This window comes from Psammomys obesus, unplaced genomic scaffold (assembly GCF_907164565.1).
Source record: "Psammomys obesus unplaced genomic scaffold, mPsaObe1.curated_primary_1811, whole genome shotgun sequence".
In the NCBI taxonomy this organism is placed as follows: domain Eukaryota; kingdom Metazoa; phylum Chordata; class Mammalia; order Rodentia; family Muridae; genus Psammomys; species Psammomys obesus.
This window is the reverse complement of record NW_026589732.1, coordinates 5,684,263-5,710,782: the sequence shown is the minus strand read 5'-3', so window position 1 is coordinate 5,710,782 and position 26,520 is coordinate 5,684,263. Positions and strand designations below refer to the sequence as shown.

The window sequence follows — 26,520 nt, the reverse complement described above, 5'->3', positions numbered from 1 at the left end:
CCACTCTAACAGTCCCATGCCCCTCTCACTGTCCTTGCTCCAAAAGCTCCTCTTCCTGATTCTCCACTGTTGATTACCAAGGGAGCAACCACATCATTTAGTCTTATCTCCTACCTCCCTGTCCATCCCTTGCCACTGTGCCAACTCATTAACCCTTTCCTTTCCTGACTGCCTACAGCTTAAACTGAATTATACAAGAACTGCAATATTCTTAAATGACAAAAGTTTACTACATTTATGGTTTATGGTTTATTTTCATGATAAAAGATCTCCAATTAAATCTTCAACTCAGACTTTAATGTTCAAACTTAACAGGAATAAAGCTGCAAGTCCTAATCTTATAAGAGCTATATTAACTGATTATAAATGTAAAGATAAATAAAACATACAAGTTAATTATCAGTTAACTCATAATTAAATTCTTCAATATGTTCATAATGATACTTATAGTGGTGATTAATTACCAACATTGTGGAGAGTTGCTTGTTTTCACCCTGGCCTTCACCTGGAGACAGGGATAGGCAGGATATTTTGCCAAGTCCACTTCCTTTTGTTTGTGTGAGGATCACACAGACAAGTGATCGAGGTAAATCAGTTTGACTTCTTGATGAACCCCTTCATTGTATCGAGGTGCTTTGCTCTGACTGTAAAAAGGAATTGTGGAATAAACCGGTGTGACAGTTTCTACTGGTAGCCCTCTCAAACTGATTCCATGTGTAGTGTGTTGGTTATTTTTTTAATCCTCACTCCCCAAGAACTATTTAATCCTCAAGAACTGTTCGACTCTACTGGCGGGCTCCAACACAACATAAGCTCTATTTAGCCTTCTGTATGTGTTTTCAAGATTAAGCCTAAAATCAGGTATACTTAATAGATACTTGGTCCTCAAACTCCTCTGAATACAGCATTTAAAATGTTCAATAAAAACTTCCCACAATAAACAGAGACTCGCTTCTAACAAAAAAAAAAAAAAAAAAAAAACTTTAGGGTCTCCAAAAAATAAAAAGGAATATTGCACCATCTATTCCACCTGGACAGTGGTAATGCTAACCACTGGGGAAAAACTGTCCTATGCCCCATCTGCCACCAGGAACCTATAAGAACTGTGGACACTTTTGGATTGATTGCTGTACTCTGCCTCATCAAAGTAAGGTCAATGTTCCCAAATTCTTCCTCTATAGGAAAAATTCCTCAGACCTAAGTCTGACAACCGAAGGCCTGCTGCTCTATGGGACAACTGAAACTTAAATGTTGTCTTTTCTGACATCTGAAGACTGTTTCTGCAATGAACCATGTGAGCCTCAAATGACTGTCTAAGTAAAGTTTCTGTCAAAAGTTTTAATTTATACAACATTTAAATTATACATCCTGAAGATGCTATCTAAGCCAGTCCTGATGAGACCTGATAGACTAGGGTCAGATGAAAGGGGAGGACGACCTCCCTATCATTGGACTGGAGGAGGGGTATAGGAGAAAAAGAGGGAGAGAGGGTGGGATTGAGAGGGGAGAGGGGAGGGGGCTATAGCTGGGATACATAGTAAATAAACTGTAATTAATAAAAAATAAAATTATTTTTAAAAGAACATAAGAAGGGTATAATATATTATTATAGCATCTAACACTAACAAGAACAATAAAGACAGTAAGAGGATATACATAAATAAATAAATGAATGAATAAATAAATATATAAATAAATGATATATCCTACTCAAATTCATCCTTCACAGATCGCTGATGACACTGAGGACTACCTGCAGCTTTAACAACAGCAAACACCTAGCTGCCTTGTCAGTCCATTTCGTACGTACAGATTACCTTACTAACAGGCTTCACATTCAGAAAGATCTGGAGTTTATGAGAGTTATGAAAAACAGACAAGCAAGTTTTGTAGGTCAAGAAAAATGAATGATACAAGGTATGCAGATCTAAAGCTATAACAGTATGTGTTAAAGTCTAAAGAGAATAGTTTTAAGCCATGAAGGTTTGAGAAAGTGACTTACGGGTCTGAGAAAGTAATTTAAGGTCTATTAAAGTTGTTTCAGATTTCTTTCCTTCTCTCTATGGTTACTTCTCTCCCTCACCCATAGTTAGAATACACAAGCAGTCTCCTCCAAATGTCTCCCTTAACTTGTTCAAGTTTTCTTTTTTTTTTTTTTTTCTTATTCTATCATGTCCTATTCCCTTACTAAGAAAAGATATCCTCTCCAGAACTGACATAAATTTTGCCTTTTACCCCAACAACAGCTCCAGGATACTCTTATATCCCTCTTCCTTTCCAGTCTGCATCTGTACACTCACTTTCCAAAATCCCAAAACTCTTCTTATTCTCTGCTAACTTTAGTCAACTCCATTGTTTGGGATGCCAACCTCCTTCCCTTGCTGCACATCATAAACCCCTCTATTACACTCAAAGACCCTTCTGACTACACTTACAAACCCCGATCCTCCCTACCTTTAACTGCCTCTGCCTAGGCCTCAAACCCATCATGTCTATGCCCCTCTTCTTTACCCTACAATACTCCCAAATTAACAATCAAAAACCTAATAGAACCTTACACTTAGTCCAGGACTTTTACTCCATTAACTGTTACCCTTTATAGCCTTGAGCCTCTAACCCTTTGGCTATCCTCTCCATTATCCCTGACAACACTACTCACTTTTAAATTCTTAAAGACTTAAAGACTTTCTTCTCAAAACTCCTGGATGACCACTCCCAAGACCTTTTTGCCTTCACACAGATGGATCCTGATATGTAACTGACCTGGACTGTCCTTTCCCAGGGATTCAGAGACAATTCCCAAAATTTTGGCCAGGCACTCACTACAGACCTGGCCTGTGTTCTCCTCTTTTCAGGATATAGACAACCTCCTTTTTTGCAGTCCTTCCTTCTCTGATAGCCAATCTGACACTGCCTCACTCGTCAACGTCCTCTACGCAGAGATGCTGTAGTATATTACTAATTCTGATTCATTCCCTATACGAAGTGATTCCTAGATCTCTCCTTCCTCCCATCTGCAAACATTTCCTTAAACTTAAAATGTTCTCCTTTCTGCCCCAGATCCTCTACACTCCTGTCCAAGAACACTCAAAAAGTCTCTCTCCTACCCCAATCCTCTCATACATGAGGGTCCTTTAGCTACTTCTGCCTACACTTTTATATGGATGGCAGCCCCTTCCTGTCAGACAGCCACAGCAGACTGACCCCTCCATTATCAATATTCATCCTCACCCTCTGGTTCCTGTTCTCTCAAGAGCATCTATTCCCCCACAAACCTCATCTCTCTCCTCACATTCCTACTTTTCCTCTGCCCAATGATTGCCAAACATCCACCATCAGCTACCTCCCCTAAATTCATTAATTGTCCAGACAGCAAATCCCACATTCCCAATTACAAGATAACTAAACCCAAGCTATCTCCTCTCCAACATACACACATTCTCTTGGCCAAACTCTCACCTGGGTCCAGGTCATCCAACAAACCCTGTCCTCAACCTCATCGATATCTCCTTCAATGGCTCCCAATGCATTCTTTGTGGTTCTCTTTAATGGTCTCTATTAATCAAACTCCCTCTCGCCATTGATATCCCGGTCACCAATACTCTACACCCACTACCTGCTTGTCCCCTTAACAATCCAAGTCCCACTTTCAGAAACAAAGAAAGCCAAGTTCTCTCAACCTTTCCTCACCAACCCTAAAAACCTGTTACAGCCTGTCTTTCTCACCATTCACCAATTCTCCCAATCATCCATATTCTAAAATACTTCAATTTCAGAAAAAATCTGAACACCACAGGAAAGGCTATTAAAACAAAAGCCTCTTAAATTATATTCTCCCCAACACAACCAGACCCAGCTTTCAGATAACGATTATTTCCCAATTCCTTACATTGCCAATCTAAATTTTCCTGGCTCTTCTCAAGAACTCTCAAACAGACTCTAGATAAGTACTGCCAACCAACAGCCTAAATTTTCCTGCCTATTGCCTATTCCTAAAGGGGGATCTCTCTCCCTTTCCCTGGTCTTGGGCCAGTTCCCAACTACCAGGACAATGAACCTAGAATTTTCAAATGTACATCCAAGATAATTTTTTTTCTAAAGTTTCTTAACTTTACCTTTGTACCTAGTCTTTTCAAATCAACTACAGGCAGTTCCAGAAACTCCAGTGCCAGCCTTGGCTGTTTCCTTGGAATCTACATCCTGGTCCAGTCTCATAGACTACACTTCCCTAGCCTCAGATAAACCCCGAGCCTGGACACTGACTGACAGAGCCTGTTCTTCCCAGCCATGACCAGCAACCCAACTTCCTCATGTCCTCTAACAATGGCCCAATATCAGGAGGAAGCAGCCAGAGACAGCAACAACCTCCTTACCCAACACCCAGTGAGCCAATAATACAACAAAGAGGTGGGAATGAAGGGACTCTGGCCAGCTTGAGCGTAATAGGCATGGCTCTGGTAGGCCTTGCCTCCTCTTCTATTCCCTCTGCCTTGCTAAAAAACATCAGATTATGTCCTAAAGCTAGTCACCAAAGTCTATTCCCTTATTGGCCACTCCCTCCTCCTGAGGCTGACTGCCAAGGTCCAGCTATCAATGTATTGAAGTCCAGCAATCAAAAGCCCCCTTTGGCTCACCTAATTAACATGTCCAATTAAAATTAAACACCTCATCCTAACAACACAGGCTCTATCATAAACTATGATTTTCCTATGTGCCACATCTGTTTCTTCTCAATCTAGAGGCAATCCTTTGTCCTCCTAGACAAATATCCCTATCCCTTCTTCCTTGTTCCCTTCCCCTTCTCCCTCTCCTGTCAATCTCTTATTCCCTGCTCTCTGTACCTCTGGGACAAATAATTTTCTTTGTGCTGAGAATATGTACTTCGGGGTTCCTAGCCAATGTTTCCTTTTAATTCTATTCTCTCCTATGATATCCGTTTTCTTAACATCCATATATTTCACACAGTATTTGTCCATCTGTAGCTGCCCTATTTCACTTGGCATGAGGTCACCCAGGTTTATCAATGCTGCCCCAAATGACAACATTTCTTTTTCAAGGCTGAATAACATTCCACTATATATTTATACATTTTCTTTATCCAATCATCTCTGCTTAAATGTACTATTTTTAATGCTATATAAGATGAGATCATTTCCATAAAGTCTGTCATTGGTGATTGTATATTCTACAAGTTTCCTGAACTCATTTCTAGTGATCTCAAGGACTACTATAGTCCCCTATATGTAAGACTGTCACACCTGTAAACAAAGAGAACTTTACCTCTTCCTCTCCAATCTTTCAAATCTGGAGCCCTTTTATCATTCTTGCCCATTTCTTCTGGTTGCACTTCTCTATGACACTGACCAGAAAGGCAAATGGCCATTCTAACCCTTGCAACTCTTTAATGACCATGTTAGCAGTGGGCAGGTCACAAATAGCCTTGCTCTGTTAAGGAGCATTTCTCTACACCTTATTTGTTGAGCTGGATCATAGAAAAGCCTGGATTTTGTATTTTTCTTGTCCCTCATAAAGTATGCAGGTTCACATGCTCATGAACAAAGCATTTGTTTTCCCCTGCCCTTCAGAGCTGTGCCTCCTACCTTCAACTTTTCATTCTGGGTAGTGACCTCTTCAAAGTCTTGACGGAGTTTCTCTAGCTCACAATGTCGGTTCTGAGCCAACTCTTTGTTCTCCTCAAGTTCTGCATTCATTTCCTCAAACTAGAAAGGATCAGGAAAACAGCAGATAACAATGAAGAGAAAGGACTCCTCACACACCCCACTCCAAACTTCCCAAGCACACTGTTCCCACTCCACTCTTCTGTGTCACCTGGGAAATAACCCAGGTCCCTAGGCACAAGGCCTACTCCTAGTGAAACACCATGTCCTAGGTAGAGCAGACTTTACCTTCCGGGCATTGATGGTGATTGTGCCTCCATAGAGACTGCTCCCCGCTCCATATACTTTATAGCCTTTTGAATTCACCTACAGAGAAGACAATGACTCTTTAGTGAGAGACTGGAAAACCAGCTGTATGACCAGGGTCATTCAAAGGACGGTTCTTCCTCAAGTAGCACCATCCCTCCTGATCCTTTGTGAGAAAGATGACTCCATAAAAAGATTTTGTTTGCAGTGGATGTTACCTACTGCAGACATACAAATGGTTGAAGTACTGAGAACAAGTGATAATCATGTTTTCAGCCAAAAATAGGACCCCTCCCACACAGACACACATGGCTCAGGGAATATTGTTAAGGGTTAGATGGTGGGGAGGACTGCTGTGAAACAGTGTCTCCTAGATATGACATGGCTCTTGTGCTTATGAACCATAGCAGTTATGGCTGCCTGTATAAGACCAAATAAATCAACACACTAGCATGGAGGAGGGAAGAGTTTACCTTAACCCTAACTGAAGAGCTATTGGCAGCTGATAGCTGCAAAGGGAAAGAAAATCATTTTTCTTTGGGGTTGTGGCCCTTGGTATGTTTCCCACTCATGACCATACAGCAGCTCTAACAGGACCAAGAGGTTATTAAAAGAAAAAAAGTTGGGAGAGCATATGGAAATGGGTTCAGGAAGAAATGACAGAAGATCAACAGAATCAAAATACATAGGTATGCACTTACGAAAGTCTCAAAGAAAAAACAGAAAGAATATTATATTGGGGGGAAAAAAAGCCAGAGGCTGGAGAGATGATGGCTGAGCAGTTAAATACACTGGCTGCTCTTGCATAGGAGCCCAGCTGGAAATCTTCCTGTACCCACACTTGGCTACTCAACCCCAGATAACACCAGCTCCTGGAGATCTAGTGCCCTCTTCTGGCCTCCACAGGCACCTGATCACATATGGCATACATTCCTTCTCTCTCATACATACAGACACATAAATAAGATATACATCTATAAATCATTTTTAAAAGCCTTTATAAAACAGTACTGACCCGTTCTAGGACTTCAGCCAAATGTCGATTGAGACGCTGTTCTCGTTTTCTAATTTTGTCAATATCCCACTGTAGGTCTTCAATCATTGACTCCAAGACAGACACTCGTGATTCAGCTGTCTCTACTTTACCCTGCAGCTTACAGAACTATATCCCAAAGATAGAAACAACAAAACAAAAAAATCAGTTAAAAAAAAGTTCCAAATTCCTTATAATTAGCCCTTGCTCAGATACAATTATTTAAAAAAAAAGAAAAAAAAAAAATCCAGCCGGGTGTGGTGGTGCACGCCTATAATCCCAGCACTCTGGGAGGCAGAGACAGGCAAATCTCTGTGAGTTCAAGGTCAGCCTGGTCTACAAAGCAAGTCCAGGACAGCCTAGGCTACATAGAAAATCCCTGTCTCGAACCACTCCCCCCCCCAAAAAAAAACAAACAAGAAAAGAAAAGAAAAGAAAAGAAAAATTATTCAACACCCAAGTGTTCTTAGACGGCTACAATCACAAAAACAGGCAACTGCTAAAAACTTTTACAAATGGACAAGACCAATTAAGACTCAATAGTCTCTCTACCGATGAAAAGAATCATTTCCCAAGACAGACCACATCCATCAGAAAATGAAGATTAAAAAAAAAAGACAATATCCCTAATCAAATATTTTAGAAAATAAGAATTTAAAACAGAAACATCTCTTCCTCCCAACCTTCTCTCACTGCATATCAGAAATGATAAAACGATACCCTTATAGAACTAAATGGAAACGTCTTTCATTCTTAAGCTGACTCTTGAACAGTTTACACTCAGGCATAGCTGTGCACACATGTGCGCATGTGCGTGCGTATAGGCGTGCATGTACCGTAACATGAATGTAGAGATGTCTTTGCCTTCCATCTTGTTTGAGACAGGATTTCTTTCATATGTCAGGTCCTCAAACTTCCAGATATATCCAGTCTGTCTCCCACCTCACCTTAGGAAATGGACTGTTGGGATTATAGATCCATACAACTGAATTCAGCTTTATGTAGATTCTGAGGCAAGTGCTGTATCCACTAAGCCACCTCGCCAGCCTATTCTCTTACAAAGCTGTCACCCAGCTAGCTAATGCTACATAGTACTTTCATTACAAAACAGCCCATCTTCCCATTTTTGTCTCTGACAATCTTCCCATTAAAAGATAGATCTGTTCCTCCCTTTGAACAACTTTAGTGGCCGGCAAATAACAGTGTGTAACTCTGAGGCTATGCCAGAAAAATCATGCAGGGTCTCCTTCGTTTCTTAGAGCATTCAGTATAGGAGGATCAGCTGACATGTATGATACCTGCAGGTCTTCCAGCTGGCCACTAAAGTACACCCCCAGCAGAGAGGGAGAACCAGCAGTGAGAGCCATGGGTTCTACACATGAACCGAGGGGGGGGAAGCTGCCCTTGTTTACTATTGCTGAGATTTGAGAAACGCCTCAAAAGGAGACACGTATACCTTGGTAACATCTACTTAATGCCCTAAACCATATTAATGCCCAGGTATGTCCTATTTGTTTGTAAAAACACCCTTATTTCCTATTGAATGCTGCTAAGCTCTAATCACTTTGAAAGTCCATGAACATCTAAGTTTGTACAAACTTCCTAAGCCAAGCAAAGACTGTAACACCAGAGCTCAGGAAACAGTGCAGGGAAAACATGGCTCTGAGATTAAACAAATTCATGAGCAAATCACATTTGCTAATTGCCTGCTCTCTGACTGCTCATTAATTTTTCATTTGTTTCCTTACCAGTAAAATGGGAGCTATTTTGCCACTAGTAATAATATTCATGAAGTGCTTAAAGCTGGATACCAAGTGAAGAACAACTATTAAAGTAACTAGTTAGCATGAAAGTTTGGTAGCCAAACCAAGGTAGGTCAAATTTCAGCAGATAATCATTTGAGTTAACAAAATAACTAGAAGCACGAGAAGAGTCATTCAATCCTTCATCGACTTCTCATAAGCATTTTATGTAGATAAATGCCCAAGCCCTGCCAGGGGAAGTAATGTCACGGTTTGTGGCCTATAAATACAGTGAAAATTCACATTCCCCAAGTTCCTATGGCATTAGCAATGCCTTAGCCCATTCTCCTTAACTCATTCTCTGCTGAACTTTCACTTAGCTATTCACTCAGGACCACTGTTTACAATCTTTTACATTTAAGGCAGTGAATTAGTTTTTACAATTTTGTTGTGTTGTGACATTTCTTCCCCATGATGAAGAAACAGTGTCACGAAGAGAAATATTCAATTATTTTCTTCATTTAACCTTTCCACGGACTTTGACCCCTCAGAATTGACTGTCCCTGAAACTGCACCCTCTTCAATATAAAAGTATGCATTCCAAAGTCAGGGGGCCTCTCAGGATTCTTGTAACTTTGATTTGGTGTTTTTAGGTAGAGCTACTGAGAATAGCTGTCACTCTCTCTGGTCAAGTACCTCCTGAGACATGGTGTGATGCTTCTCCTGAAGGAGGTCTGTCAGCTCCTGGAGCCTCACATTCTCTTGCGCAAGGAAGGAGTTCAGCTCCTGTACTGCTTCCTCCACTATTAGGTTATCTGAGGAAGAAGAATTCACTTTAGTTTACTATCGATAGCCTAAGTTTTAAAACTGTCTGTTGAACCAAATCATCAACCTGCTAGCTCACCTCATGTCCTTAGAATGTCAGAAAGTAACCTACTGTATATTATCTCAAAAGGTACATGAAGCACCAGTGATTAGGATAGTTAATTGGTTAAGCAAATGAGTCAACTTCCAACATCACCTCAGCTCATCTCTTTCTGTTGAGACAGTGCTTTGAGCAAATAAATGAAAGCTATATCATTTTATGCACATATAATTACTATCACCAAAAATGAACACTTTAGAATTTGGAATAGACAAGATTTCTAAGCAGTGTCAAAATTAAAGTAATATTAAATAATATTATTTATTAAAGCAATTTAATAAATTAAATAAAGCAATATAAATTATATTTATAAATAAATAAATAAAGCAATCACAAATTGCTATTATTAACTAACACCAACATGAAGCATCTCTCTATTATGATGGAGAAACAGGAAGCAAAATTTCTATCTTCAAATAATCACATATAAAATCATGAAAAAGAAAGATAAAAACAAAGGAGTCACTTATCACAATATTAAGTACAGCCCTGAAGCTCAACATTAAACGTATACATAACATTTACAAATGCACAAGTTACATCTTTAGAATTTATTCTGCTGAATTCAGGTGTTTAAAATTAGTCAAAACTATTACAGTTCAATCTAAGTACTATAAACGGAACCAATTATTCTCAGGACACACATTCCCCGTTAGAGCTGTCAAGGAAAATGTGTCCCCATACTACCTGCTGCCGTTGTTTTCAGAAACCATATCGAACAGATCATTCAAGTCATAGGTTCCCAGTTTCCATCTAAAATTACCATCAAAATCACTTGTAAAAGTTTTAAGATAGACAATTCCATGGGATTCATCCCAAGCCTACTAACTAAAAATCTCCATGGACCCAGGCACAGTAACACACACCTGTGTGCTAATCACAGCACTAAGAAAGGCAGAGGCAGGTGGATCTCAGTGACTTTGAGGCCAGCCTTGTCTACAAAGTGAGGCCAGCCTTGTCTACAAAGTGAGTCCAGGACAGCCAAGACTACACAGAAAAATCCTGACTCCGAGAAAGAAAAAAAAAAAAAAAAAAACAAGTCTCAGTCGGCATGACAAAATAAATACATAAATAAAAGATGCCCATAAGAGGCCTGTAGATATCAATACTCCAACCAAGGATCATGCATGGAGAGGACCTAGATCCTCTGCTCTGAGGAAGCCGATATGCTGCTCAGTTTTCAAGTGGATACCCTAGTAAGGGGAGCAGGGGATATCTCTGACATAAACTAAGTGGCTGGCTCTTTGATCACCTTCCCCTGGGGGATACAGCCTTAACAGGCCACAGAGGAAGATGATGCAGCAAGCCTCATGATGAGACCTGATAAGCCAGGGTCAGATAGAAAGAGAAGAGGTCCTCCACTATCAGTGGACTAGCGAAGGGGCACATGGGAGAAGAGGGAGGGTGGATGGAATTAGGAGAAGACAAGGGAGGGGGCTACAGCCAGGATTCAGAGTAAATTAATTGTAATAAATAAATAAATACATAAATAAATAAATGAAAGATGACTAAGCCAACCTAAACTAAGTACATAAATTTTTCAATACTCTTTCAATACCCTAAATTCTAAAGGCAGGCCCTAAAATTCCATAAACACCCAGTGAGTGTATAGTAAATTAATAAATAAGCCACAAATATAACTCTTTTAAATCAGAACCAAACTCATGGGTGAAAATGAACTTCCAAGAAAGCTAATACTCATTATAATTCAAATAATTCATCTTTACCTTTTTATCAACACATTTCCTCTGGGTCACAAACAGCTTAGCTTTCAGAATTTATAAGAAAGTACTTTTTTTAACTTTTTACCATAAACTTAATCTTAAAACAATGTATTATTTTGATAATACATTATCAAAAATAATTTTTTGTCTCTGTGTGTGTATGTGTCTGCCCTGTGTATACTGAGAGATGAATTTCGAGGTCAAAGGGTAAGCCACAATTGGTTGTCTCCTGCCACCTTGTGGGATCCAGAGATTAAACTTTTGTCAGGCCTCTGAGGAAGAGCTTTCAATACTCAGCAATCTTGCAGACACAGAATTCCAAAATACTTCTTAGTATTGTTTGATATACTAGTCCGTTTAATCTCCTTAGAAATGTAGCAAATGATGTGCTTAATATTTGCTTAAAATATCAAATGTAGCATCAAAATAACCTCTGTGCATGGTCTATTTATTACCCACATCATCTATGATTTAACAATACCTTCCAAATATTCACTTAGAACCAAGGGAGACAGAAGTATCACACAGCTTGTTTTATAGTAATAGGGAGTAGTGGTCACAGCCATCTATTCTACACTGTGGTATCCTAATTAATAATAAAATACAAATAAACAAGCATATTGGTTACCACACTACCTGAAAAAAGAAGCAAATTTTTAAAACTTCCTTAAAAATAAAATCTAGAATAAACTTATTTGTTCACCTAGTAAATAAACCACATTGCATTTAACTAATTTATTTTAGAGCTTAAAAAGTTAAATATTATGGGCACACCTCAACAGACATATACAAATTAAACTTTTTTTTTAATTAGGAAAAAGCAGTTATAGACCCCTTTTCTTGGAGAAGAATTTTTTTATTATTATTTATTACAATTTATTCACTTTGTATACCTGCTGTAGCCCCTTCCCTTGTCTCCTCCCAATTGCACCCTTCCTCCCTCTTCCCCCCCTTTGCCCATCCTCTAGTAGACTGATAGGGGAGGACCTCCTTCCCTTCCATATGACCCTAGCCTATCAGGCCTCATCAGGACTGGCTGCATCCGCTTCCTCTGTGTCCATGAAAAACGTGTGTGTCTGTATGTACCTATGTGGATTCACTTGCTCATATGTACACAGAGGCCATCCTCTTCCTCTGTGCCCATGAACATGTGTGTGTGTGTGTGTGTGTGCGCGCGCGCGCGCGCACATGTGAACACACCTTTGTGGATTCACTTGCCCATATGAACAAAGAGGCCACAAACTGATGTAATGTGTCTCTATCGCTCTTCACATTGTTTTCTGAGACATGTCTCTCACTGAACCTGACACTTGCTTACCACTTCAGCTAAGCTGGCTAGCCAGGGAGTCCCTCTGCCTCTACCTCCCCAGAGCTGAGATCTTGAGCATATGCCTCCATGCCTGGCTTTTGTATGCAGATTCGAGAAATCCGAACTCAGCTCCTCATACTTCTGCAGCAAGCACTTTCCACTCAGCCATATCACCAGCCCCACTGATGGGACCTTTTAAGGCAGAACTACGAAATCCTACTATATCCTGTTTGTTTGTTCAGTTCCTGGTTAGGGCTGGATATTAGAGGTGAGCTGTTTATACCCAAAAAGAAAGGAAGGAAATTAAGAAAAGGAAGAGAGAGGAGCAGCCAAAAAACCAATCACTTCTGGATGGCTGGTTTTTCAGGTTTCTGCCAGCCTCGATAAAGAAAATAATAAAAAAATGAAAATAAAAAACAATCTTATTTCGTTTAAAAAAAGTTCCTGATGAAAATCAGGACAGTTAAAATACTACAGTCAGAGAGCCAGAGAGATGGCTCAGTGAATAAGTGGGTGTCCTGCTCTTGCAGAGTTCCTCTGTTCAGTTCCCAGCACTCCATATCACGTGGCTCACAACCACCTATTAACCTCAGGTCCAGAGGAATCTGATGCCCTTTTTCCTCTTCTGCTTTCCTAAGACACCTGTACTCACATACATATACACAATAACTCTTTTCTTAAAGGAAACTATAACCAGAGCACGGCTATTATTGAAAACTTGAAATCAAGGTATTTTATTTCCATTTGAGAAAGAAATCTGTCACAAATGACTAAACATCTTTAGTCATTTTAGTATATTTTCTATATTGTATGAACATAATTTCTATATTAAAACTCATTAACAATAAATATTCCAAATGCTAATTTAACTTTAAGGTTTTTTTTCATCCATTGGTTTCCTATTCCATCTGTTCAAACACAGGAGTCATCTTACTACTTTACTACCTCATCTAACTCTTTAAAAACATCAAAGATAAAATAACATTAAAATTCACCCTCTGAAGTCAGAACAGTCTAAATTAATTCTGCTACCTACTAAAGTATATAGTTAGCATGTCATGGTAATTACACTAAGAGTCACGAACTTTAAAACTCCAGCGAATTTAGTGAAACTGCTTTCTCTCTTTTCCTCTCTTTGGTGCTGGACTAGAAGGCAGGACTCAGTACATCTTTAGCCACACTCTACTACTGAGCTGCACCCTATGCCTCACAGAGCTGAATGCTTCTCCTCCCCTCTGCTCTCAGCCTCCAGGTTCTCTCCTCACCTCCACTGTTCAGTTTCCGGGATAAGAGCTCCACTTTTTCTTGCAACTTATCATACACAGTCACAATCTGGGACACAGCACGGCGGGAGGACTCCACTCGCTCCTGAAGCTGAGATTCCATCTCTTCACTGGAACTGCTGGCCAAAGTAGCAAGGAAAGAGAAAGCTGGCTCTTGCCCTTCCCCTGAGAACATGGGGAGAAAGAAGTACCCCCAAATTATAAATCTGGAAATGACAATTTTTTTCATTAAATGGAGAGCCCCCAAAAAAATTCAACTTCAAAAACTTAGTAATTAATGCAATTATAGGATTGCTCCCAAAGACACAGGGGAGAAAAAAGCCCGAATTATAAAGCTGGAAACAGCAAAACCCACTGCTCTCCTCAACTGCAGAGCTTCACAGCAAAGCTCAACCTCAAACCCAGGTAACTAACGCAGTGACAAATTCCTCACTAACGCTTGCCTCTCTCACGGTCATCTTTGCGCTCCTGATTGCTGTCAGAGTCGGGTTCTGGTTCTGGCACAACCAGCGCTTTCCTTTCTGTGAGCAGGTCTCCCAAATCCTGGTCCAGATCATAACGTTTAAGGATGATACGGATGTTTTCATCAAACTAGAAAGGAACACATACAGTAAATAAAAAAGAAAGGGGCAAAAGTTGAGAAACTAAGAGAGCACTGAGGGTGAAAATGCTGATATGAGTCTGGGTGAACATACAAAGTAGCTACCTGGCTCCAGTACCGATTCACAATCAACAGTGAGGCATCATCAGTGGCCTGGCGCCGCTCCAGCTTTTCAATGTGTTCCCGAAGCTCATCTTCAATAGCCTGTCGCTGATCCAGCATTTCTGCTAGCTTACGATTTTTGGATTGCAGTGTCCGAATGTCTAATTCCTCCTGCCCCAGGAAACCAGAATCATTAGTGTCCACAAAGAAATTAGACAAAGGAATCGTTAAACTCAACAAGATTACATTAGTTCATTAGCTACTTTCTATAAATAAATCTTAACTTGTGTCCTTAACTGAGTTGAGGACACAACTCAGCTGCTAACGGGTTGTCATACAAGTATGAGCACCTACGTTCGATCACTAGGGCCAGGCATAGTGGCAAATGCTGTAATCCCAGCACAGGTGCATCCCTGAGGATACCTGGCCAACGAGGCTAACCTAATTGGTGAGTTCCAGGCCAGACCCAGTCTCAAAAAACAAAGTGGATGGCACCTAAGGAACACCACTTGGTCTCCATATGTACACACATATGCCCAGACACATACACATACATACAAATCTTACAACAAATAATTAGGTTAGCAGTGAGAGCAGAAGAAATGAAGGAACAGAGTATGATCATGTAAGGAAACAGCAAGACCAGTAGACTATCAAGCTTATCATCTCACTGTTGTTGTATTAATATGAACCTCCGCAAAGAAATGCATAGCTAGTTTATCTAGCTACCGACACTGTCTTCTACCTCCTAAGCACCACTCCATTCACTCAAGATTCTGGCATTTGGGTTGTTCTCTATTCCAATACCTGCCTGTATTGTCAGGTAACCTAAACATAGGTTTAGATGAACCTTTAACCCCCACCACCACCATCAGCATACAGTCTGTCAGAATTTTGAACTCTTTAAGGCCAAATGACTATCCGTACCACTGGGCTTAAGGAATGCATTTTATTCCAAAACCCACACTGGAGGAATCATCCAGAATTCTGCTCCATTCCAGCCTCCCATTTCCTAAATAAAACATGTCTCTCCAGGTATCTCATGCCCCTACAACAGGCTTTTGACCTCATTTAGAGTTCTAGAATTTTGAACTCACTTCTTTCTTCCACTCTCTCATTTCTACTATACTACTTGCTATATTATATACTATAATATAATCCTTCAAACACCTATCATTCTCCTATGTCCTTAATCCATTACTCTATTTTTATGAACAAATCCTAACCTAAAATAATCCAGATACCTGATTATTCTAACCCTGCACCTATTATATCAAGGCTTCTACAAAAATTCAGTGAACCAAGAAAACTGGTGACTTTACAAAATGAATTCTTAATCTGAAAAGATCTTAATAGTTTGTCCAAAAAATACTAACAGGTAAGCATCCATTCTCCATTAAAGCAGTGTCTCCAGAGCCCTCTTTTCACACAATACTAAAGAGATAGCTTTGTTCCTTATTTAAGAAGAAATTCAAGTCACCAGATGGGAAACTATTAAGTTCCCTCCAATTCTCTGACCCATTCGTGTACTTTTCTTTCTCTTCCTTCAATTTGAAACAAGAACTCATGAAGGTTAGTCATGACCACGTTAGAAGTACCATACCATTGTTCAGTAATACGCACACATTCTTAAAACATCAACTTCTACTCCGGTGGCTCCTTTCCCTTTTGCAAAAATATTCTCCAAGCTACACATAGTGGTGTAGACATGAAAGGCTAAAGCAAGAGGATCTAGAGTTCAAGTCCAGCCTGGACTACAAAGAAAGATCCTGACTCAAAATCGAAGCAAAACAAAAGACTCTAATCCATCAGCAATTCCCAGGCCTTCATATCGTTAGACTCTCTCTAGCTCATGCCCTTGAAGAAGCTGGGGAAGGGAGAGGCCAGCAGTGAGAGGAACAGGAAAGAAATAGCAGGTAGAAAGGCTGACACTTTTGTTTGGTTTGTTTGCTTATTTGTCTGTTTTTCCCTTAAACAAAAGTTTATCAAAACGAAGCAGAGTAAACTCAGATGGGTGAGACCGCTGCTCTGCAAAGTCAGCGAAGAAGCTAGCAGTCTTGCTTTACATAGAAATTGGTGAAATTAAGATTTTAAAGCAAGAACTGCTTAAAGAGACTTTTATTTCCCCTCTTCCATTTCACTTAAAATACTTGGTATGTCAGGGTAGTGACTAGAAGTTTCACTGTGCCTTACTGTACTATTAGTAAACTGTTGGAACACAGTCCAAGAATGCAGCCATGTGAGTGCTTGAGAGAAAACTCCAAGAAAGCAAGACAGGAGTCTCAGCACTTCCGTTTTCTTCAAAACACAGAATTGTCTTGGACTGTGTTTTCATGCTCCTCTAATGTGTAGCGGATAGGAGTGAGTTCACTTCAGCTGTTGTTATTCATGTGCCTGTATAGAAAAACATATTTTTTGCCACGTGTAGTATGTCCTTGTGACTGAACCGCTTACTCGTGTGATTCTTCTTAATCCTCAGACTATAAACTGTCTGCTGCTCTGAATGAATTTGCCTATTGCGCCAAGCGTGGTGGTGCATGCCTGTAATCCCAGCACTCTGGGAGGCAGAGGCAAGTAGACTGCTGTGAGCTCGAGGCCAGCCTGGTCTACAAAACAAGTTCAGCATAGCCAAGGCTACACAGAGAGACCCTGTCCTGAAAAACCAAAAAAAAAAAAAAAAAAGTTGCCTATTGCATGACACTTTAGTTCCCCTCATTTTTAGGCCCACCCTCCCACACTCACTGCCATGAGGAGCATCAACAGTAAACCAAAACCACATGCCCAGGGTCTTCTCTCAATCTTTGAAACCTGCCTTCCTATTCTGGCTATAACTGAAACCTACATGAGAACACTGTTTCCCTGCAGTTTCCCTCCTATGCTCTCGGAAGCCCCAGCCTAGAGGCAGATGCTATCTTGGTTTTCCACTGCTATTCCCTTGCTCAAAAGTCCTTAGCAGCTTAGGACATTAGCCTGTACCACCTGCCACTGTTCACTAACCTTACCTATAAATATAAATGATCGGGTCATGTTCCATCTCTCAGATCTAGGAGCCAGCTTATAATCACTTGCTATTGTTCTACTTCACCACATTTCAATATCTAAAGCTTTAATTCCCACTTTGGTGGACCATTCCATATCTTACCACCTCTCCATCAAAGATCTTATTCTTTTATTTCTGTCAGCAGTTCCCACAGCTACTGTCTCAGCTTTAGCTGTACCTGAAGGTCCTCTACAATCTCACTCTCCATAACCATCAGCAATTTTTTCTCAGCTTTCCATTTCCTGCATCCAAAAGTTCTTCAGTCTCTCAGAATCTGATGTGTTGGTTTATGCCATTCTCTGTCCCTCATGCCTCTTGCTTCTTCACCTCTTGTTTTTCCAAAGATATATTCTATGATGAGTTGTTACAATCATCCCTTATATATACCTTCCCCTCTTTCCTTGCTTCTTCATCATGTTATCTTGGAAAAACTCCAATTCCCTGTATTATCCAACTCCACCTACTTTAAGCCTAGACTCACACAGCTGGCTGACAAGAAAAACTAAACCCCATGCTGCCAAGTGGGCCCCAATATTGCACAGTAAGCAACTCTAGTGCTCCCTCTTAAGACAAGCTCTCTGCAAGGTAACTACTTCGTATCTTCTAGTTGCTTCAAACACCCAAACTTTCCTCTCTCGGATTTCACAAAAAAACGCAGAAGCAATCAGAAGAGGATGCACATACCTACTTCTTTAAACTACTGCTAATGATCAACCTCTACCTAACCCTGTAACCATTGTCTTTCTTCTGCTGACATGGATAACTGTATCTGCTCCTGGGTAAGGCAACTGCTTTACTGTGCAGCCGTTGTGCACTCAAGCACATCATATCAGTAACATCAAATTAGTTTTATCATTAATACCTTTTCTCAATGCACTTCAAACAACAGAGGAACAGGCTCACTGTCTCCAAGCTTAAAACACAATCAAACGCTTTCCCTCAGTCTCACAAAGCTCTCTCTCTGGCTACTGCCCCATTTTCCTCGTTCTTACAGCAATCCTCCAAAGCACTGCCTTTACCCAGTCTCCCTAATTTCACTCATGTTCTTAAGCTCACTATACCAGACCCACAACTACCTCAGCACAGGTCTTCAGTCTCCACTGAACTATCTGTTGCTAAATGCAACATCTCCTCCCCTCACTCCAACTAAAACACTCTTCCTTTGATTCTATCTCAACTTGTTTCCACAGCCAAAGTTACTATACCCAATTTCCCATCCACTCCAATTTCTAAGAAGTATCTTAATGTTCAAAACCAAAACAAACTGATCCCCCAAACTGATTCGCTCTCCACAACTACTAACCATACTCCTCTGCTAGCCTCGTAAGAAAACCTCACTCCCAAAATCCTACACTGATCCTCCTTGTTTCATGTATTTCATCCAATCTGTTAGGATTTCCATCTATGCTAGCTCCACGGTGATCCATTTCATAGTGATCTCTCATTTGGATGACTCAAATGTCCTTCTGTTTGTAGCAAGTATTTCTGTCTGTGCTGTTTGCTCAGGCAGCCAGGTTTGGAACAGCTGGAGCTGACAGCTCCATTCATACAGCCAGCATTCACAACTCAAAGGTACACTGGATTCTCACTCTTCCTGTCTCCAAACCTTAGCTGGCTCACTGTAAAACTTCAAAAGTGAACAGAAGGAGTTATTACCTTTAGAAGAAAGGAAATCCTCAGAAAGCAGATCCTCACCTTTGGAAAGATGAGGCTGTCAGGGGATGGGATAGTAGGAAAAAATGAGAGTTGCCTCTGGCTATAGTTCAAGCTAGGATTTATGTTCTGCTTTCCTTTCATCAACCTATCCTCTTGTCAGTACCACTCTGGAAACTGAAGTCTACGGTTGTTTAGCATAGTTGCATAGCAACTAGCAAACAACAGATGCTCAATAAATACCTATATTGGCATGAATATACTTAAGGTCACAAATAAACACTGTTAAGACAAAGCCACCTTTGGGAAACGGAAAGAAGTATGAAAACCCAGGGCATTTCCTTAAAGGTAACTTCATTAAGAATTTATTAAGCAAGATCTTATTCTGACTGAAAAACAAACTTGAACTTCTCTGATCCTCAGCCTCAATATACAAATGAAAAGTGACTGCAACTATATTCCCTTGACCATGTTCCAAATACAGAATCTTATCTACATCAAAACCTCTAAGCTTCTAATGTCTAAAAGATACCCCTATCAATTAAAGAAGCAATACTTTATTGTGTATCACATTCTCTAGCCCATTAACAACTAATAGCTCACTCTTATGAGTATTTACTATGTTAAAAAGCAATGTTTTAACTCTTTACAGGGACTCCATTTTTGTCTCCATCATAACCCAATGTCACACACAGTACTACAGACTCATTTCATAAAGAAACACAGGCCAGGCGGCTACGAGATATTGCTGAGAGTAGCCCACAGGCCCTCCAATCTGAGCTCTCATTCAGCATTGGCACTCTCAAAAGCTTTGCTAGAGTGCTTCTTAGAACACGGCACCAAATTTTCAGGAAATGAAAAGTGCAAAGACTACAGTAGTCTCCAGACTCTCAAAAGAGCACAGAAGTGCGCCTTGCAAATACAGATCAAACAGTAATACCCCTCACTTGAAGGACTGACTGCCACATCCTTTCACCTATTTCCCTCTTCTTTTCTAACGCTCCTTCCTTAACTCAAAAGGCTTCTATAAATTTCTGCTTTCAGGAAACAACTGCTGGAAGCCAAGCACACTTTCACAGCATCATTTTTCTCCTACCGTTGAAGAGACACCCCCTAGCTTAATTGTTTCCACGGTGGTCCCTGAATCTTCAACAGCTGTCTTCTTCTCTGGAGGCACAGATGTGCCTGGCTCTCCAGCTGCTCTTTTATTTCCAATCCCCGACATCTTGACATGAGATGACGATTATTTTCCTGAATGGAAAAACAAGAACGAAAAATATGAACTGATTTAAGATACCCAAGGTAAGCCATATTATGGAGTACCTATGTATAAAAATTAACGATTTTTTTTTTTCTGGCCAGCTCTTCAACCCAAATCCGTTAATTCTACGACAAGCAATGCCAATCCTAAATCCTGAAAGTCGGGGTGGGGTGAGGGGGGGAGATTATGAGGAATTGGAGCTGGATTGCAGGGCTATAGATTTCTACATAATATGCTAACAAAAAATAATAGTCAAAGAATTAAAAAAAAAAAAAGACTATGAGTAAATGTCAGGACTCTCACTTTCTGAGAAGTCAAATACAAAAATCAAAAGGAAGGTTTAGTTATGACAGAAGTTAAAATTAAAGTGTCTGGAGACTCAGAGCTGAAAGAGACAGTGAGAGATGTTAGCTAAGTCATTAATCCTATACAAATCAGTTATCTCTGAACCTGTTTCCTACACCAAGAATAACAACATGCTTGCTAGTCTTCCTGTAATTGAACGGGTGACATCATTATAAAAAGAAGTTAGCACACTGTCGGATAAACACTCTGCACCCAGAAATGGAAGCGGTCTTTTTAAACGCTCTCGCGCAGCTCTAGAAATGTCAGACCTGGGCGAGCAGGCGCAGCGCTTCTCTGGGAAGCCGGGTTGCCTTAAGGGACCGAATCTGCCAACAATCCCCTGTTTCTGTATGTTTCTGTATCTGTACAAACCGGGCATACTTTTAGAATTTCCTACCTGACTCTGGTTCCGAGACTTAGAGGAGGCTAAAGTCCTTTCTCGAGAAATCCAGCCATCACGGGTCTACCTGCAGCCGGCTTCCGAGGCAAGCGCCAGGACAGGCCATCGACAGCAAGCAGCAGACCGAGCCAGACCTGGAAAGACAGGAGAGGGGAGCTGCGGAAGGAGCGCCACTCAACTGGAAAGCCGAGGACGCAGCTCCCAGCGTGGCTAGCTACAGGCCGGGGAGAGGGACCCGGGAGTCCGCCCGAGGGATCCCCGACACCTACAGCCCGGGAGCGCCCGACGCCGCAGCGAACCTGGGCTCCGGGGGCTCACGCCGCGGGCCGCGCGGCTCCAGCGGTTATCACGTAGGCCCCTGAGGGAATCCCATCCCTTACTTCGGATCTGCTGCAAGAGGGAATCGGCTTCACGGAGGCGGAGGTGGAGGCGGAGGCACGGGGAGGAAGTAGGGAAAAGGAAGAGGAAATTGCTTCACTTCGCTGGGCGCACTCAGACCAGGAGCGGGCGGAAGTGACGCGTGAGGCGGAAGCCTGGCGGAAGTGACGCGTGAGGAGGCCGCACGGAGGTCCAAGTGTGCGCCGCCTTCGCGGTGTTGTCTGAGAGGGGCGGGGACAGGTCCGGGCTTGAAATCTGAGGTGAGCGGCCTCTTCGCGCCAGAGAGCCTGCGCTTTTTTTTCTTTTCCTATTGGTCTGTGCCTTAGAAGCCTGTTCTTATTACTAATGGGAAGTGTTTCGTTGTGGTCTCTGTTTGGTGGCGGGGGGCGGGGGAAAGGCCGGGCACTCGTCCCAACCGCCGATTGGCTGATGGTCCCGTCGACGCCCCACAGACGGAAAAGAGGAAATCGACCTCTTTTTAAAGAGATTCTGCAGAAAACCCAAGGGATTTGGCCGCTTTCTTGTTCTGTATGGTTTCCTTAAGGGGAATTCTAGCGGGGCGGCGGTAGCACACCCCTTTAATCCCAGCACTCAGGAGGCAGAGGCAGGTGGATCCCTGGGGGTTCGAGGCCAGCCGGTTTCAAAAGCAGGACAGCCAGGGCTACGCAGAAAAACCCTATCTCGAAAAACCAAAATAAATAACTAAGCACATAAATAAATACATACATACCACATAGAGAAACCCTGTCTCGAAAGACCAAAGCAAATAAATTAATGGAGGCTCTATTTAGCACTACCTGCACATTAAACTCACTTGGAGGACTTTAGCACCTTGTAGAGGGAGAAGACACCCTCATCCAAAGCCATCTCCCGGCTATACAGTCTCATCACAGGTGTACAAACTACTGCGTCTGTGTTTGCGGAGAATAAGATACTGACCAGGGGCCCTGGGGAGAAAAAATAAAAGATAAGAACAAGTCAATTAGTACTCTGGAATCTCGATACCAGTCTAGATATAATTTTTTTAATTAATATATTTATGCCTGTGCGTTAGCGTGCCCACGTGTAAAGCTCAGAGGACAACTTTTGGGAGTAGGTTGTATTTCCACGGCTTGAGTCTCAATTACTGAACTCAGGGAATCAAGCGCCTCGCCAGCCCAGTGCCTATATGCTTTCAACTAATTGACGTTGATTTTTTTTTAAGTTAATAATAAACTATTTCCTATTCAATTATACTAAATGCATTTTAATGGCAGGTAATCCATCTAACCTGCCCGTGAAAAACTGTACGGCTTCCAACACTGGGGCAAATCACCCAATGACATTGGATAAAGGTCCAGGGCTGTAAGATGGCTGCTGTCCCTTTGAAAAACAATAGAAGTAAGCATGTTTGGAGGAAAATCCAATGCACCACAATGAATTTCTGGTAGTAGGAAGAATTTGGTGTGTCCTTGTCTTACCTATGCATGAGATAATGTCAGCTGTGGAATCTGGTATTCTCATGGTGCCTTGGACTATAGTATGTTATCTGGTCCAGAGAATTGTGTCTGTAAATGGACTTCACACTCCAGCTTGGTGAAGCAAAAGACTGAGAATTGTTTCCTTGGCCCACCTGTTGAAAAGCATCATATAAGAAAATAACACTCTACCCTGGCAAGCTTTGTAGCCACACAATTTACTGTAAGACCACTGAGTAGCAAGCAATGGCTAATATTGGGGAATAGATAAAGAGCCATTTCATGATGAAAATATAGAGATGTTCCAAAGCTGTTAGACACAAGGGATTGATGTCTGCACTGGAGTTTTAGTTCCCACTCTGGAGTATAGCCTCCAAGAGGAGGTGCTCATTTAAAAGGAGGAAAGAAAGAAAGAAAGAAAGAAAGAAAGAAAGAAAGAAAGAAAGAAAAGAAAGCAAGCCCCCTTCTGGCATTCCTGCCAGAGGATCAAAGGATTGATGCTTTCAGGTCCCTGTTCTGAGCTACCGTCCTGTTTTTGAATCTCGGGAAAATGGAAACACATCAACTTAAGTCACCTCTAACTTTAACTTTAGAGTCCTAAAGAAAATACTGAGAAGCACAAATCTTTCTTGAAATTTTATAACCTCCCCACGTAAGTAGCCCCCCCCCCCAGCTACTGGTGAAGTTGTCATTTTCAAAAGTTCTAGTAAGTCATCTACCACATTCAGATGCGCCAGGGGTTTCTATAGGATAACACACACAGAGAGACCAGCTTAAGGAATTGGCTCATGAGATTATGGGGTTTAGTTAGTCCAAATTTTGCAAACCCAAGGAATGGTTGCAATTGGAGTCTAAAGGCAGTCTCCTGGCAGGATCCATGCTCACCAGAAAGGAAACGTATTCACCAGTCTTTTTCTTTAACATTAAGGACTTCGTCTGATTGGATGATACCTAACATCTTTATGAAGGGTAATCTTTAGACCAGCAAGTTAAATGTTAATCTCATAAGATTCCACTTATAAATATCTCAACATTTTTCTTAATATTATATAGTTTAATAAAATAGTAATGTTTTCACTTATGGGGGAATTTTTTTTTTATTGATTTTGATACAGAGCCTCACACAGTACCCTAGAATGGACTGCTGTTCATGTAGCCTCAAGCACCATGAGGAAAACTTCAAACCGATGAGTTATCCTCCTGAGTATTGGGATCAAGGGCATGAGTCACCATGCCTAGCTTTGTTTCATCGTGTGTTTCAGGCTGACCTTGTACTACATAGCGTTGGTTGGTCTTGAACTTATGGTCTTGCTACCTAGCCTCCAAAGTGCTAGTATCACAAACCTGTGCCACAATTTCTAGCTTGATTCTTATTTAAGGGGGAAGGAGGCGGAGTTTCAAATAGCTTTTTTCACGTCAAACCAGTCTTCATTCATGACACAATTCTGCCACAAGGTGGCAGCAGGACCTGCTAGCCCTTATTTTACAGCTTTGGTGGCAAGGTCCTATTTCTTACTCCAGCTACCTCAAAAGCTGAGAAACCTGACCAAATTACTTAAAGTGCACCTAAGGCTCCCAAATAAAAATTTTATGGAATCTTACTTGATTTTTTTTCAGGCTCTGCAAATGGTTTCCTGAACCACTGTTATTTTTGTCTCCTGCATTACAGCATTCCATAGACTGAGTGGCTGTGCCCTCCATATAATTCTCAAAATCCTTTATTTTATTCTTTTTTTTTTTTTTTAGAAAAGTTTTATAGTACCTAGAATGACATCACTTGGATTATAGAAACAAAGATCCACCAGATCCACTCTAGACTGAGTCAGAATGGCCAACCGAAAGCTCTTAGAAAGCAGAAGTTTTATGCACTGCAGAGCCATGGGTGGTGATGGCTGCACACACCTTTAATCCCAGCACTCAGGAGACAGAGGCAGGCAGATCTCTGTGAGTTCAAGGCCGGCCTGGCCTACAGCGTGAGTTCCAGGCCAGGCAGGGAAGACTGCCTTGAATAAAACAACAAAAAGAAGAAGGAGGAAGAGGAGGAGGAGGAAGAGAAGGAGGAGGACTGCTGAGTAAGGTGATGTCCGGCTCCACAAAGTAGAGAGTACTCTATAGAAGCCAACTCCTTCTCTTCTTAGCCACATCCTTGCTTCCCCCTCCCCAGATCACCAGGCCAACCATGCCACGGCCCTATGTTCGGTGGTCACGGTGTGCTTTGGGGCAATTGTGGCTGCAAATGCCAGGGCTGGTCTTCTGGAAGAGAGAGGACAAGGAGTCTTAGCAGCGTCTGTGGAAACAGGAGAGCTAACGGGTGGTCACAGATTGTATGAGAGCCACACTTCCGTCTAGGCTCTCCTAAAAACCGGACGGGTGTTTATATCAGTCATAGATTTGATCTTTTTATGTTCTCACTATGGTGCAGGAGGACCTTCAGCAAAATAATGCGAAGTGCCGCATTAAATGTTATTTGGCTTTGTGCAGCTTTATGTCTGTTTAATTTCAAAGTATGTTTTAGCTTATATACCTACATAGCCTGATGTGTAACTCAAGTTGATGTTGGTGTATTTTAACACTATAATGAAAATAATTTAATACTTCAACAAAGAATTTGTTTTCTTTCCTTTAAAGGCAGGCCTGTACATTTAAGTTAAAAAAAAAAAAAAAAAAAAAAACCTTGTTACTTAATTGCATATAAACTGTCTTGTATTTTCTTTTCTCATTCCTTTTAAATTATTAAAACCTTTTAAACTAGTCTAAAATCGATGAAGGAGAATTGATGTCAGATAATCTAATGTAATATTATATATTGGTTTAAACATGTTTTGACTCCAACCAGTTGCTTGTACTGGGGCTGCTCATCAGTTAAGAGCATGGCTTCAGGTTCATTTCCTCTGCCCTGACCTTGACATTTAGATTAACAGCAAAGAGATCCCTGGTTTCAAGTTGATAAGTACTAAAATATCCAAAAACTACTAACCATCCTGTTTTTTCTTCTAGTGAAGAGTGTTTAACTTTTAAATGAATGCCAATTTTTTTTTCCTCTCAGATTTTATTTGGAGGGTAGAGAGTCTGGTTTTTTTTGTTTTGTTTTGTTTTTGAGACAAGGTTTCTCTGTGTAGCCTTGGCTGTCCTGGACTTGCTCTGTAGACCAGGCTAGCCTCAAACTCACAGAGATCAGCCTTCCTCTGCCTCCCCGACTGCTGAAACTGCAGGCATGCGCCACCTCATCTAGTTTGGATGCCAATTTCTTAATTTGTACTCAAAACTTAAAATATGTGAGACCTAACTGTTCCAGAAAGAAAGGAAGGAAGGAAGGAAGGAAGGAAGGAAGGAAGGAAGGAGG

At 41.2% G+C, this 26,520-nt stretch overlaps 1 protein-coding gene across 2 annotated transcripts in view; it reads right to left on the bottom strand.

The window, feature by feature from the left end:
• The window catches only part of Rnf20 (ring finger protein 20), a 32,286-nt gene extending 10,476 nt beyond the window's left edge, over window positions 1-21,810 (bottom strand). Inside the window, exons 1-10 of one of the 2 annotated variants that reach the window (XM_055605422.1) lie at window positions 21,642-21,810; window positions 21,340-21,476; window positions 20,433-20,587; window positions 14,647-14,814; window positions 14,384-14,531; window positions 13,923-14,105; window positions 9,396-9,514; window positions 6,940-7,086; window positions 5,907-5,984; window positions 5,601-5,720 (exon numbers count right to left, since the gene is read on the bottom strand). In XM_055605422.1, coding sequence (XP_055461397.1) covers window positions 5,601-5,720; window positions 5,907-5,984; window positions 6,940-7,086; window positions 9,396-9,514; window positions 13,923-14,105; window positions 14,384-14,531; window positions 14,647-14,814; window positions 20,433-20,561 — 1,092 coding nt within the window. In that variant the 5' untranslated portion in view covers window positions 20,562-20,587; window positions 21,340-21,476; window positions 21,642-21,810. The remainder of the gene's footprint in view (window positions 1-5,600; window positions 5,721-5,906; window positions 5,985-6,939; window positions 7,087-9,395; window positions 9,515-13,922; window positions 14,106-14,383; window positions 14,532-14,646; window positions 14,815-20,432; window positions 20,588-21,339; window positions 21,477-21,641) is intronic. The other variant, XM_055605423.1, reaches the window with a different exon arrangement.
• Window positions 21,811-26,520: the final 4,710 nt, after the last annotated feature.